At 34.0% G+C, this 17074-nt stretch overlaps 1 protein-coding gene across 1 annotated transcript; it reads left to right on the top strand.

Annotated features, from left to right (window-relative positions):
• Positions 1 to 254: 254 nt before the first annotated feature.
• Positions 255 to 764, top strand: LOC141704480 (VQ motif-containing protein 11-like). Its single transcript, XM_074507728.1, has one exon. The coding sequence runs from the start codon at positions 255 to 257 to the stop codon at positions 762 to 764; it is 510 nt and encodes a 169-aa protein (XP_074363829.1).
• The last annotated feature ends 16310 nt before the right edge of the window (positions 765 to 17074 follow it).

Raw genomic sequence — 17074 nt, 5'->3', positions numbered from 1 at the left:
TCCAGCTGCACTGCCTTATATTTCCAAATTCAGTTCCTTAACGATTACTGTAGATCGTCATCACCACACAAAAGTCTTAAAGTCTTACTTAATTCATTATGGCTTATATTGGCTCGAGTATGCAACTAATTCATTTTTTAAGATGGTCTCTCTTCAGGAGTTGAAATAAACTTTTAGAGTCTCATTGCATTCAAAGTAGTTTTATCAACTAAGTGTATCATTTTCAACACTCTCTTTCTCTTTCAATCTCTATCATGGCTTCTTCTAGTTCCTCTTCCTCTCCCAAACCAAACAATAACAAATCACTGCAACTAGAAAATGCCATTCGTGTTCATGTTGACCCATCAAACTTTCGTGATGTGGTCCAGAAATTAACAGGAGCCAGACCAGCAGTCGAGAAGCTCCCCATCACTACTTCTCCACATTTCAATGCAAGGCACAACCCTGTTAACGTTGGTGCAGTAAGACCATCGTTCAAACTCCAAGAACACGCTAGAAACCTCCAACTACAATTGAACCAAAATGGGTTAACTGAGTCTGCGTTTGCACCACGAAAGAGAGTGATAAATGTCTCGCCTGTGTCAACATTGGACACGGTTTTGGCACGAGGGAGTCCAAGTCCAGGAACATCAGTGCCGCCTTCTATACCAGAGGAGATAGCTATGGCCAATAAAGGTTTTTATTTGTATCCTAGTCCACCTGCTACTGCTAGCAAGCCTCAACCACAGTTGCTTCCCTTGTTCCCAACATCTCCAGATTCTTAAACTGGACCAAGTTTACTATGCTTTGTTATGTTCAAATTCAATATTATTCGAGATATTATGGATTAAAAATAAGAATATTTGGCATATTATTGATTCACAATAATAGCCTTTATTAAGTGACACCTCTTTTTAAGTGTACTTTTATTTATTATTTATTTTAATTATAATTTAAAATTAATTTTATAATCATTTAATATTAATATTTTGATCTCGGTCCGTGCTTCTCAGGGGTTATCAACCCTTTATATTATAAAGGGTTTGTCTAGTGTGTGCCCATGAGCACATGCTAAACAATAAAACTTATGAAGTTTGGAGTGTTTTGATTGGTATATTTGTTGTAAATGTAGGGGAACACCATTATTAAGAAGTAATTATCTCTTTTTTATTATATAATGTTTGACTTTTGCACTGCTTTGACCGCATAGTTAGAATAATATTTTTTAATTTTTTCTATTTGTGAATAAAAATATATAACTAAAACTTTTATTTAGAAAAAGATAATTTTAAAAATATTATTTTATCTATGCAGTCAAAATACTTAGGATTGTGTGCAAGAAAGTCAAACGACTTATAAAAGAAAACAGAAGAGTATTGGCCAATCAAAATAAGTTAAAATTATAAAAGTTTGTGTTCATGACACACTAACAAAACCTTATTATAAATCTTTAATCGGAGATAAGACGAATATGGTACTGAAATTTATTATAAACACAACTTGAACTACTTGCATGCAATCATAGACCAACAATTTTGTAAAATGAAAATGGCACATTAATGTGTGTTTATATTTTCAACACAACACGAAATTATAAGAATACTAAAAAAGTTAAAGCAATAAACAAAATCATAAGCAACATTGGATATTCAATAATGAAATAGTTGCAATCTTCACAAATGATCAATATGTCAATTTCAAAGAATGGCTGTTAGGTAATGAAAAAATTGGATAACAAAGGAATCAAAGTTTCAAGGTTGTAAGGATTTAGTCTTTCAAAGCATAAGGTATAATGGTTTGAGTATGTAAGCAATTTGAGTCAGTGTTTAGCATTTAGTTTGTATGTATTTATGGAGTAGTATCGTATATCTGTGATTCATCTTCGGGTATACAACAAGCAATAGTTCAGAAAGAATAAGGTTTACGACTCAAAGATCAACAACTGGAATCAAGGTTTAGGGTTTAGTGCTTCAAAGCACTTGCAATATGAGACAAGACTATTAATCAACTACAATATATCTCGAGAAAGTTCAGAACACTTGCCTGGCACTAGCTTTCTATACTGCACTAATTTCCAATCACAACTGTCTTACTCCTCGACTATATGCTTCTCTTTCCCAAGCCTTGCCTCTTCTGCTCACATATTATAAGCATCTATCAATACTGAACTCGTACGATTTATTCGGTATACACTTATATCTACCCTTCGTCTTACCCAAATCCGATTAACGGACTGAAAGTTACGCTATAAACAAGTAAACATCGAACATATAGACACACAGCTAAACAACAAGTCACATATAACACGTAACACGTCAAACAATCAATGATATATCATTTATAAAGAAGTCTCGGGTCATAAACAAGGTTTCGGGTATTTAATATGATTTTTAAAATATTATTCGGTATTAAAACGGGTCGTTGGATTAATTTCGAAGCAATAAACAGGGTTCGGTTGGCCAAATCTAGCTTCAAATAATTTTATAATAATTATCGAGCCTTGAAAACAATTTAAAATAATATTTTAAAACTCAAAACTATTTTTCAGAATTTTTAAATCATTTTTAAATAATTAAATCTAATTAAATAATTAATTAAAATTAATTAATAATTAATTAAATCAATTAATCAATTAATTTTCGAATTAATTGACCAATTAATCAATTAATTATTAACTAAAATTACTTAACTAATTAATTCAGATTTATTTTTGAATTAAAAATAATTTTTGAAATTAAAATAATAATTTTTGGGATTTTCAGAAATTAAAAACGAATTTTTATAATTAAAATAAATAGAAAATTTGATTTTTAAACATTTTTAAAACAGAAATCCTGTTTCTGCAATTTCCAGAAACTTCAGGGACTAAACTTCACCATCTTCAAAAGTACAGGGACTAAACTGTAATTTTGCAGTTCAGTCGCCGGAAAATTATGGGGATGGCCGGAGAACACGTTCCCGGCATCCTCACCCCACCATCTACTCCAGATATGATCTACACAATACCAGGAATATAACCATGCCATCAAATCGTCATAACAATCCCTGAGTTGGCCGGAATTTGGCCGAAAAGTTCGCTGGTTTCCGGCGAGCTCGACGTAACTTTAAACTGTTGTGCATATGTCGTGTACTTGATGATTACACAAACAAAAACGTAAGTAGATTTTACTTAGTGAAATAATGTAGCAATCGACGGATAAGGATTATAGTCCCGACGGATAAATCATTATAGTCCCGACGGATGATGACTTATTATCCACCGAGTGAGTAGCTTATGTAATAATGAGTCTGTAGCACATTTCTACATACACCTTTGTATAGATTCTGTAGTAGCATATAAGTCATGTTGACTTTAACTAGATATGCAGAATAGGTTGATTAATTGTACATAGATGATATCTTGTAATTCTGCATAAATGAATTGAAGTCAAGTGCCAAAATAGCTACCGACAGATGATTAACAAAGCCATTGACGGATGATCAAATAGCTATCAACGGATGTTTAATATAGCAGTCGACGGATGATCAATAAAGCCATCAATGGATGATCATAAAGTCGACGGATGATCATGTACTCACCGAATATAGAATTCAAATATCAGTTGACAGTGACAACTGGTCACATGCGTCGAAGTGTATGCAAATGGAATGAGGAAGCCTATTAACTGGGTAATAGAGAACAAAGTAATAAAGCATTAGACCTGATAGTTTTTACAATGATCCTGTCTTTTGACTTTTTAATCTTGGTAATATAAACCAAGAAGTAGCAAATGAAAACTAAGATCTGAGATACAAAAAGTGAGAAATATTTGTAAGTAGAATTATCATTTCTCTGTATTCTCGGTAGTTCATATTTGTAAGCAGCTGTGAGCATTCTTGCACACAGAGTTCTCTCGATATAATATATATCCCTGGTAGAATTGTTTAAGTCCACAAGAAAGTTTTTAAAGACTCTTGTTTTTAATTACTTGTGTTTTGATTTACTTAAGTTTTTATTCCGCATTGTGCTAATCAACACACTTATATTTATATTCGAGTTCGAACATTTTTATTTTAAGAAAAGGTTCAAGAATTCCATTCAACCCCCCTTCTGTAATTCTTGCTATATTGTTAAAGGACTAACAATTGGTATCAGAGTAAACTCTTAACTTATAAGGAGTTTAAAGATCAAAACAATTCAGCAAGATGAACAAAAAGGATGTTGGAGTCAAGATTCCTTTTCTAGATAAAGATAATTACCATCATTGGAAGGTAAAGATGCATCTTCATATGCTTTCTCAAGATGAGGCCTATGTGGACTGCATAGAAAGAGGCCCTCATGTTCCAATGAGAGCTGCAACAGGAAACGAGCCATCAGTCCCCAAGCCAAGGCATGAATGGTCTGATCCTGACATTGAACAAGTCAGGAAGGATAAAAAGGCCATGAATATTATGTTTAATGGAGTTGATGCAGACATGTTTGACAACATTATCAACTGCAAAACTGCCAAGGAAGTTTGGGATACTATATAGATAATATGTGATGGTACTGAGCAAGTTAGAGAAAATAAGATGCAGCTCTTGATTCAGCAATATGAGCATTTTCACAATGAGGAAAGTGAGTCACTCACTGACATTTTTAGTAGGTTTCAAAACTACTAAATGCTCTCAAATTGCATGGAAGGGTCTATCAGACTAAAGACTCTAATCTGAAATTACTTAGATCTCTTCCAAAGGAATGGAAACCAATGACAGTCTCATTAAGAAACTCACCAGATTATAAGGAGTTTACTTTGGAGAGACTGTATGGCATCCTAAAAACCTATGAGCTTGAAATACAGCAGGATGAAAGGATGGAGAGGAGGAAAGAAGAAAGGAGGATCCATTGCACTAGTTGCTGAGTTGGAAAAGGAGAAGGAAGTGAAGATGGAAGTTGTTGAATCAACTTCAAAGGTCTGTGAGAACAAGGGCAAGGGGCTTGCAGTAGAAAGTGAAGATTCATTAAGCCAAGATGACATGGAGGACATTGATGAGTACCTAGCATTTCTTTCCAGGAGATTTGCCAAACTCAAGTTCAAGAAGAACTTTGGAGCAGCCAAGCTAAATGAAAACATGGTGGATAAGTCAAAATTCAAATGTTTCAAATGTGGCTTGGCAGGGCATTTTACCAGTGAGTGTAGGAAGTCAGATTCCAGTAAGAAAAAGTTTGAGTCTGTGGATTATAAGAAAAAATATTTTGATCTACTCAAGAAAAAGGAAAGGGCTTTTATTACACAAGAAAATGACTGGATGAAGATGAAGATGTCAGTTATGTCAATCTAGCCCTAATGGCCAAGTCTGATGAAACAGAGACAAGTTCCTCAAGCAATCGGGTAATTACTACAAACCTTGCACATTTATCTAAAGCTGAGTGTAATGATGCCATTAATGACATGTCTACAGAGTTATATCATTTGCGTGTTACACTTAAGTCTCTTACTAAAGAAAATGCTAAAATCAAAGAAAATAATTTGTTTTTAAGTGAGACGAATAATGTGCTTGAGTCTCAGTTTATTGGTTTTGAGAAATTAAGAATTGAGTGTAAGATTGCTAAGGAGGAATTAACTGAGTCCTTGAAAAAGGAAGAAATTTTAAAGAAGCAGCTCGAGCGTGAACAAGAAGTGATTAAAGCATGGAAAACATCCAGGGATGTCCATGCTCAAATCACCAAAGTTCAAGGAATCGAGTCAATCTGTGATGAAGCCTGGAAAAAGAACAAAGAGAAACTAGAACCTAATTTGGTAGATGGTCTGCTAACAGATGTAGAGTCGACGGATGATGAGGACTATCCGTCGAATAACAAAAAGTGTTATCCGTCGAATGATGAAAATCCTCATCCGTCGGCTGTGAGCAGGCCCATTAGCAAAGCCAAACTAGTTAAGCTGAATGAGAAGTATGGGTCTGTTTCCAAGAATTTTGTTTCAGGAGAGTCAAGTCAAGTTAAGAAAGGGAAAAAGGCTAATGTTGGTCACATAACTGTCAAACAGTTAAGTGACAGACTTGAAAAGATTGAGGTAAAAACAGAGACTAAAAGGAAAAACAATAGGAATGGTAAAGTAGGGATTAACAAACACAATAACTACACACCTGATAAATATACTCCCAGAAAAATCTATGTCAAGTGTGGTAGTGTAAATCATCTGTCTGTTAATTGCAAATCTGCCATGCCTACTTCCATGTATGTGCAGCCTCAATTTCCTAACATGAATGCCATGCCTCCCATGCCTGTTAATGCTATGTCTACACAGAACATGAATGCACAGTTTGTTAATATGCCATTTGTACCTAATCCTTATTATGCTGCATACAGTATGCCATAAATGCCATTTAGCATACCTTAATGGAATAACATGTTTACCCACAGCATGCCATTTCCTGTTAGTCATAGTATGCATGATAATTCTATTGCAATGAATGGTTTCAAAGGCCCAACTCAAATGACTAAGTCAAATGAAATAAGGCCTAAGAAACAGAAAAAGAAAGATAACAAGGCAGGACCCAAGGAAACTTGGGTACCAAAATCAACTTGATTTGATTTTGATGTGTGCAGGGAAACAGAAAGAATCTTTGGTACTTGGATAGTGGTTGTTCAAGACATATGACTGGTGATTTTACCCTGCTCACAGAGTTCAAAGAGAGAGCTAGCCCAAGTATTACTTTTGGAGATGACAGCAAGGGTTATATTGTGGGATATGGCTTGATTTCAAAGGACAATGTCATCATTGAGGAGGTTGCCTTAGTGGATGGTCTCAAACACAATCTGTTGAGTATCAGCCAGCTTTGTGACAAAGGCAATTCAGTAACCTTCAACTCAGAAGCCTGTGTTGTGACTAATAAAAGAAGCAACAAAGTGGTTCTCACTGGTGTGAGAAAAGGAAATGTGTACCTAGCTGATTTCAACTCATCTAATGCAGAATCTGTAACTTGTCTTCTCAGTAAAGCAAGTCAAGATGAAAGTTGGCTATGGCACAAGAAGCTATCCCATTTAAACTTCAAGACCATGAATGAGCTGGTAAAGAAAGAACTAGTAAGGGGCATTCCTCTAGTGGAGTTTTCAAAGGATGGACTGTGTGATGCCTGCCAAAAAGGGAAGCAGATTAAAGCATCATTCAGGAAGAAACTTGATTCAACAATTGAAGAGCCTTTGCAACTGCTTCACATGGATTTGTTTGGATCAGTCAATGTATTTTCCATCTCAAGTAAAAGATTTTGGCTAGTAATTGTAGATGATTTCTCAAAGTTCTCTTGGACATATTTCCTAAAGTCTAAAGATGAAGCTAGTGAAATCATCATCAATCACATAAGGCAAGTCAATAATCATCCTGATTTCAAGGTTAGAAGAATCAGGAGTGACAATGGAACTGAGTTCAAGAATTCAGTCATGAGAGCATTTTGTGAGGAAAATGGGATTCTGCATGAGTTTTCAGCAGCAAGGACTCCACAACATAATGGAGTAGTGGAAAGGAAGAACAGATCACTTATTGAAGCTGCAAGGACAATGCTTGAAGAATCTAAACTGCCTACATATTTCTGGGCTGAAGCTGTAAATACTGCATGCTACACTCAGAATATTTCTCTGGTTAATCAAGCAAGATGCATGACTCCCTATCAATTGTTCAAGAACAAGAAGCCAACTCTAAACTTTCTTCATGTCTTTGGCTGCAAATGCTATATTCTGAGAAATCAAATTGATCAAAATGGGAAGCTTGATGCTAAAGCAGATGAAGGAATTTTTGTTGGATATGTTGTTGGTAAATCATATAGAGTCTACAATCTAAGAACCAACATTGTTATGGAATCAATAATGTTGTGTTTGATGATAAAAAGATTGAAGGACTAAAAGATGGAGATTACCATGAGAGCCTCAAATTTGACAATGTGGAGATGGTTAGTGATGACAGTGATGATGAAAGTGATCAAGAGAATGTATCTAAGGATAATGCAGATAAATCTACCACCAATGAAGCACAAAACTCAACATCTGTCGAGTTGCACAATGCTTCATCCGTCGGAAGGCAATCTGCGTTATCCGTCGGGAGACAACCTACTTCATCCGTCGGTACTCAAAATTCAACATCCGTCGCGTTATCAAAAGGAGCAAGTAGTCAAGACATATCACCTATAGAAAGTTCTCCTTTCTCAAATCAAAGATCCACAAACTCAGGGGGAGTTTCAAATAGTCAAAACTCAATCACACATCAAGATAACAATGAGGTCTCTTCATCTAGAGCTAATCTACCTCAACAAAGGAAATGGACAAAAGATCACCCCTTTGAGCTCATCATTGGTGATATTTCTGCTAGAGTTCAAACAAGAAGAGCAACTCAGGAAGAATGTCTATACAGCAGCTTTTTTTCCAAGGAAGAACCAAAGAAGGTAGAAGAAGCTTTGTTGGATCCTGATTGGATATTAGCTATGCAGGAGGAGCTAAACCAATTTGAAAGGAATAATGTGATGAAGCTAGTACCCAAGCCTAAAGGAAAGAATCCAATAGACACCAAGTGGGTATTCAGAAATAAGATGGATGAAAATGGCATAGTTGTCAGTAACAAAGCAAGATTGGTTGCTAAAGGCTATTGTCAACAAGAAGGAATAGATTTTGATGAAATATTTGCTCCTGTTGTAAGACTTGAAGCCATCAGAATCTTCTTAGCCTATGCAGCCCATGCCAATTTCAAGGTCTATCAAATGGATGTCAAAAGTGCCTTTCTGAATGGAGATTTGGAGGAAGAAGTATATGTCAGTCAACCTCCTGGTTTTGAAGATCCAAATTTTCCAGAACATATCTATTATCTTTGAAAGCACTTTATGGACTGAAGAAGCACCTAGAGCCTGGTATGACACTTTATCAAAGTTCCTTTTGGAAAATCACTTCACAAGAGGTACTGTAGATAAAACTTTATTTTTCAGGAATGTTAATGGCTCTAGTATACTTGTTCAAATTTATGTAGATGATATTATTTTTGGCTCTATAGATGAGAAACTTTGCAAAAAGTTTGCCAAATTGATGCAAAGTAAGTATGAAATGAGTATGATGGGAGAACTAACTTACTTTCTTGGTTTACAAGTTAAGCAAGTTAGTGATGGAATATTCATTAGTCAAACTGGATATATTTTTGATCTTTAAAAGAAGTTTGATCTAATGGACTGTACATCTGCAAAAACTCCCATGGCCACAGCAACTAAGCTTGAATTAAACACTACTGAAAAGTCTGTGGATATTTCAAGTTATAGAGGCAATGTTGGCTCACTTCTGTACTTAACAGCTAGTAGGCCAGATATAACGTTTGCTACTTGTTTATGTGCTAGATTTCAGGCTGATCCTAGAGAATCTCACTTAATAGCTATTAAGAGAATTTTCAAATATCTCAAGGGAACACCAAACCTTGACATTTGGTACCCTAGAGATTCTGGTTTTGATCTAACTGGTTATTCAGATGCAGATTATGCAGGTTGTAGAATTGATAGAAAGAGTACAACAGGAACCTGTCAATTTCTAGGAAACAAGCTTGTGTCATGGTTCAGGAAAAAGCAAAATTCAGTTTCTACTTCTACAGTCGAAGCTGAATATATTGCTGCTGGCAGTTGCTGTGCACAGATTTTATGGATGATAAATCAATTGTTGGACTATGGTTTGCAAGTTGAGAGGATTCTAATTTTCTGTGATAATACAAGTGCAATTGTCATCACTGAAAATCTAGTGCAACATTCAAGGACAAAGCACATAGATATCAAGTACCATTTCATAAGGGAACATGTAATGAATGGTACTGTGGAGCTTCATTTTGTTCCAAGTGAGAAGCAACTTGCAGATATATATCTTTACCAAGCCACTGGATGAATCCACCTTTTCAAGGTTGGTAAGTGAGTTAGGTATGCTTAATTACTCTTAAATCTATCTGAGTTATTTTGTAAGTTGATATGCAGCCAGAAATTTAATTGATTTTTCAGTCCTGGATGAAATTTTGGCTAAGTCAAAATTTACATCTCGACGGATGACCCTTATCCATCGAGTTTGGTCATCCGTCGACACACAATTTGCTAATAAAAAACAATTACTTTTCTGGAATATTTTATATCTTGACGGATAACAGTTTATCCTCATCCGTCGAATTGTCTTAATCTCAGCCGTTAATTCCCTGTACATTATCTATCGAGTATACTTACAGTTTGTAAGCATTACACGACAGATAATGGGTGGAATTTTAGCAGTTTATTTTTAAACGACTATTTTAGGCAATTTCTATTTTTTTAATTTATTTCACTTTATTATTTTTATCAGTTATTTTTGAGATAGTATAAAAGCTTATTTCATTACAATTATTTTCTTTATCATTCTCAAATTCAACTGCTCTAATTTCATTCTCTCTCAAGCACTTACTCTCCTTCTCTTCAAGATTTTATTCTCTAAACAATGGCACCTGTTGTAAAGATTATGTCTCAAACTGGGTACATTTATGAGAAGAACAATTTCACTGTATTAGTTAACTAGGGTATTCAGCAATCGGATGATTATCACAAGATGATGGACTTTGTGAAGAATTGCAAGCTCAATTATGTCATGCTGGAATCACCCACAATCTTCTGTGAAGTTGTTGAAGAGATGTGGACCACTGCTACCTACAACTCTACTGACAAGACCATCACTCTAACCATCAAAGGTAAAGAATTATGTATCAATAGTGATGTGATAAAAGCATGTTTCAAAATTCCTGATAACAAGCCTCAACCACAGTTGCTTCCCTTGTTCCCAACATCTCCAGATTCTTAAACTGGACCAAGTTTACTATGCTTTGTTATGTTCAAATTCAATATTATTCGAGATATTATGGATTAAAAATAAGAATACGTGGCATATTATTGATTCACAATAATAGCCTTTATTAAGTGAAACCTCTTTTTAAGTGATACCTTTATTTATTATTTATTTTAATTATAATTTAAAATTAATTTATATAATCATTTAATATTAATTTTTCGATCTCGGCCCATGTTTCTCACAGTTATCAACTAGTATATTATAAAGGGTTTGTCTAGTATGTGCCCATGAGCACATACTAAACAATAAAACTTAATAAAGTTTGGAGTGGCTTGATTGGTGTATTTGTTGTTAATGCAGGGGTCACCATTATTTAAGTACTCCTCTGTTTTTTATTATGTGATCTTTGATTTTTGCACACACTAACTTTTAAGTGTTTTGACCGCATAGTTAGAATAATATTTTTTAATTTTTTCTTTCTGTGAATAAAAATATATAACTAAAACTTTAATTTAGAAAAATAAAAATTTTAAAAAAATTATTTTATCTATGTAGTCAAAAATACTCAGGATTGTGTGCAAGAAAGAGTCAAACGACATATAAATGAAAACAGAGGGAGTATTGGCCAATCTAAAATTATAAAAGTCTGTGTTTATGGCACACAACAAAACCGTATTATAAATCTTTAATCGGAGATAAGGCGAATATGGTACTGAAATTTATTCAAAACACAACTTGAACTACTTGCATGGAATCATAGACCAACAATTTTGTAAAATAAAAATGGCACATTAATGTGTGTTTATATTTTCAACACAACACGAAATTTTATAAGAATACTAAATAAAAGTTATAATTTATCGGAGTGATGGCAAGTTTTGAAGTCTGCAAAAGATTGAAATGCAAATAATGTTACTCCTCCGTCCCATCCCAATTTATGTGTCAAGACTTTTACCCGTAATTTAAGTTGCATTAACCGTATGTCTTTGTTAATTATTTTTCAAATTCTTTTTGTGAATAAAAGTTTGAGATTTATATTTTTATCCACAAAAAAAATAATTACACTACGAGAAAAACGGCTATTTCCTACCAGCATTTTGGTAGGAAATGGTCTATTTCTGGTAGGAAAAGGAGGCAATTCCTACCAAAAGGCTTGGTGGGAGTTGCGCCAGTCGGAATTGCTTTGTGGTAGGAATTGATGTTTGTATTTCAATTGACCCCACTTGCCATAAAACGCCACATCACCTGCCACGTCATTCAAATATGGACCCTAGTTGATGATTTGGATTGTGTGGCCCAGATACGTGGCATGCCACGTGGCACGTCCCTTTGACAAAGTCAAGCCCTTTTCCTACCAGAATTGGTAGGTTTTGTGTCATTTTTTCCTACCAACGTTGGTAGGCTTTGATTGATCAACATTTTCTACCAACCTTTTCCTACTATATATCTTAGTTTATATAAGAACCAAAACCTACCATTCTGGGTTTGTAATGGGTATTCTGGTAGGTTATATTTGGTAGGATTTTATTATTTATTTGCCAAAAAAATTATTTATTTCTGGTCATTGCCATAAACTAAAGCCAAACACAAACTAAAACACAAGTAACCAACATACAAATACATAATCAACAAGCACAAAATAGAATTCAGTACATGATCAATTCATAATTTGAACAATTGTATCATTTCCGGACATAGTTACCGGACACTAAGGATTGACCAACCATCCATAATTAAAAATAAAAGCTAAGTTTCCGGCAACTATATCCCTACTTCAGAAATTCACCATTATCCTAATAATGCTTACAAGAGCGTAATACTGAAAACAATCTAAGTCTAACCAAAAGCATTTTAACCAAAAGCATTTAAGTCTAACAATTTTAATGACAAACTTCATAAAATAAAGAGTTTCAGGGGAGCAGATTTAGTCATCCTCACGATCGGAGCCTTCAGAATTTCCTTCTTCATCTTCGCCTTCAGATGCGCCTTCTTCCCCATTAGCATTCTGACCTTCCCCATCAGCAGCCTCAACATCGCTTTCATCGTCAGAGATGTTTGTTACATCAGTCTCCTCATCAGAACTATAAAGAACCTGCAATACACAACCGATTCGCGATAAATCATCGACGCTGAATAAATGGCAGATTGGTACGAAAATTGCAAAAGAAAATTACCTCTTTTTCCTTCTCCTGATACCTCTTGAACATATCTTCCACAAGCTCTTTCACGAGATGCAGCACTTTATTTGAAACAAACTGAGTGAATTCACTATAAAACAAACTCAGATAAAAATAAGATGTTGATAAATTTCACTATGAAACAAGCCTAAATTTGCATTAAGACACATAAAGACACATTTACAAAATTCAGCATTATGAACTGTATAGAGCAAATCAAATAAAGTTCTGGAGTTCACAAGATTTGGCTAATAAACATTAAGACATATTTGCAAAATCCAGCATTATGAAACAAGCCTAAATTTCACTATCAAAATCATCTTGAGATATATGGTAGAATCATCTATTCGGCTAATTAAAAAAAATCCAAAAAAGAAATACCAGTAAATACGTGGGACGTTAATTGCTTATATAAACTGTATAGGGCAAAGTCTAATAAAGTTCTGGAGTTCACAAGATTTGGCTACACAGTGAGAACAGTGAGTTTATGCAAAATCCAGCATTATGAATTCTAATATGCATAGAAAACCTAACTTGTATTTCAACATATAAATGCATAATCAAACTCGTTAAAAACTCAGATATATTGTCATTTACTTCTAATAAGTTATATAAAACAAATTATCCAATTTTAATTTCATACCGCAATTTCCTTTGCAGCCTCAGTTGTGTAAATTGGCATGCCATCAGCATCCGTTTCCTTGTGAGTGTGTGTTTTATCCCATACTTCAAGGCGAGTTGGCATAACGCCATTCTTTTCCTCAGTTAAAATCTAACATATAGATGCATAAAGATAATTAATATTAATAAACAAGATTCTAAATCCAAGTTCTATTTTACTAGATTATCATAGCTTGTGTTCATCCGACTCCAAGAAATGAACCATCCCTTCCCATACCAGATCACTGAAGTAGGAAGGTTTAACTTCCAGCAGCGGCTTTTTTAACTTCTCGGAATTTGCATAAACTCGCTCGTTTTCTTCATGCACTGTTCGCTTAATCAATGCCTTGAGATGCCCAGTTATAGTCCTATAAGCCTACTTACGACTTTGACCCTTCTCATGTCTGAAATATTTCTGCAATTTATATAAACATAAGTTGTTCAATAGTGCAGAAATTACATGCAAATGATCATAGTAAACAAAATAAAATGTTTAAATAAGTATGTAATGCCACCTTTTAACATAACCTTTTCCTCTTAAAACATTTAAATTAGCAATTACCTATAATCTAATAATAAAATAAAAATCAAAAAGTTGAGAAACCAATTTTGTCCTAAAATAATACTCTTATATTAGATGCTTCCTATCTAAAATTGGAAAACAAAAAGGTAACGGATGAAAATATAAAATCTAGCAGAGAGACATGATGAGTGGTAAATCTACAGAGTTGGTTGTAGACTACAAATCTGACATTACTCCAAAAATTATCCCAAGTATATCTTTCACAACCATCACACAATCAAAAAATAACTTAACCTCCTCTGCCTTTTACTGACACCATGATAATATTTTTACCATTTTCAAAATCAACCATCATGTCATCTTAATCTTAATTATATATATATATATATTCTCCCCCAATCAAACCCTAACACCATCAATCTTATTTAGTAATACTACTACTGAAACAGAGGAGCCTTTACCTCTTCATTCTGATTTAATTGCCAAATCTTGGAGCAAACAAAAACACAAACACAGTAGCAAACAACTAAACTATCAATTAAAAGTACATGTGTATTTTAAAGTAAATCAAATTCAAGAAGATGGATACTTACATAGAGTTCAGTAATAACTTTCTCAACCCATTTAGGATACTTATCATTGATATCAGTCCACGTGTAAGCTCCCACTGGCCAGAACCCGTGAACAATGCCCAGAATTGTCTTTTTTGCTTCATCATGCATTATGCTACAAAAATAATAATCGTTACTAATTGGATATATATTAAAGTTAGGTAAAGTAGTAAAGAATAAAATGCAACAGTCTATAAATTTAGACTTACACTCCATTTGAAATATCAATACGAGTCGGCTTTACTGGAGGTGTGGAACCAAAGAGTCCACGGGAGTTTGCTCGCTTTCTTGGACCCATCCACTCAACCAATTATGCCCTTGTCTTCCCCCGGGGATAAGACTGTGATATCGCTAAAGCTTTGACCTTTTCCTTTGATGTTGCCGTCACTTTGCCTTTGCCTTTTCCTTTGCGTGAACTCGCATTTTTCTTAGACTTAGCGATCTTTCCATTCTTATTCACTGGAACTTTTTTGCTTTTCTTTGCAGATGTCACCGGAATCTTATCCTGGAAAACCTTTTCCAATAACCCTGTAAAAAATAATATTAAAATGCTTAAGTGACCTAGCTAGTTAATTCTCATGGATGATATGCATTAAACATATAACTTAATGCATTATCTTTTTGTTTAAGAACCAATAATATGAGGTTTATGAGTGCTCATGATTAATATTAAACATAATTAATTAAGTTACACAAAAAGATTCAGGTGTTTACTCTTAACTAATTAGCTTTGATTTCATAATTTTCATTGATCTGAGAACTAACTGCGCATTTATCTTATCAGACTAGACAAAACTCTGCATGAATCAGTGGGATTTTCCTATATTGTTAGCAGTCTGGAAGTGTCAATTATATATAGTTTCTTGATTATAGTTTACAAAGCTTAACTTATAAAGTTGAAATGGCCGGAGCCCAACTCTAATCCTACATAAAACCATACTTCAAGACAACAGATGTAGTAGTATATCATTGCATTTACTTAACTTGACCTAATGAAATTTTGAACAATTTCAAATTAATTATAAATATCCAAATGCCAACATATATGACTAGGCTCTTCCTAAGCTTCAACCCTAACGGACTAAGCTTCAACATATATGTCTGTTGGCATAGCAACAGACACACACTACGCACATTTTGTCGACCGACCAAACACACACTATCGACCAAACACACACTATTTTACAACTATATATGACTAGTACACATGTGTATGTGAATCCATTGCATATTACAATACTAATCCACTACAACATCATACGTATACCTAAAACTTAATACGTAAACTTAAATAAACATAAAAAACATCAAAATACATATTTAAGCACATAGTTTAGTAAAAAATGACTGAAAAACCCATAGTCAAAACATAGTTTCATCAAAAATCAATTTTGATGGACTTAAAATCACATTTAAGCACAACCCATAGTAAAAGCATGCATAATAAACACAACCCATAAATATTGCATGCATATTGCCCAAAAGCCTCAATATCTAGCCTAAAATCCCCGGTTTAACACCCGATACTCTTTAAAATTTCAAAAGTTAACACCCCAAACACAATAAACATCTAATCCATAATACCCAATACACAATAATGCATACATATGATCATATACACACATAATCATATAAAATCGAATAAAAAACGAATAATAACAAAAGGTAAAATATATAAACGAATAGACGAAGAAATGAATAGATGAAGAAAGCTTATCGATCGAAATAGATGAAGAGATGATGAAGAGATGACGAAGAGATGAAGAAGATATGATGAACTGGTAGGGTAAACAGAGAGAGAGAGTATGGTGAAGAAATGTGGCTGCTCGAAATGAAAGAATAATCTTAGTAGGGTATATGTGTTTAATCCCGAATTAATTTTTTAATATTTTATTGTTTGATCAGAACCTACCAATTTTGGTAGGTTTTGATCCCAAAACTGGTGGGTTTTGACATGCGCGGTAAATTCAATTTTTTCGCCAAAAATGTGACGGAAATGCCAAAAAAAATGAGGTGGGATTCGAAATCACTCCCCACAGAATCATTTACAATATACTAGCCATTGAGCCAAAATGGTTTTTCTGAAAAAATTGGCACAAACAAGTATCTTAGTTAAAAAAAATTGGATAATTTTTATTTAAAATCAAATATTTTATGAGATTATTAAAATAATAATTTAATTATTATTTTCAGGTGTTGCCTTTTCCTACCAGTTTTAGGTGTATTTCAGACTACACTTGGTAGGAAATACCCTAGTAGGAAAAGGACAAACAACTTTTTTGGGCAAAACCTACCAATTTTGGTAGGAATTAAAAGTTTGTTTTATAGATCTATTATAAAAATATAA

Source organism: Apium graveolens, unplaced genomic scaffold, assembly GCF_009905375.1.
Source record: "Apium graveolens cultivar Ventura unplaced genomic scaffold, ASM990537v1 ctg7919, whole genome shotgun sequence".
NCBI lineage: Eukaryota > Viridiplantae > Streptophyta > Magnoliopsida > Apiales > Apiaceae > Apium > Apium graveolens.
The sequence above is the reverse complement of the archived record's forward strand: the minus strand, read 5'-3'. Positions and strand labels throughout refer to the sequence as shown.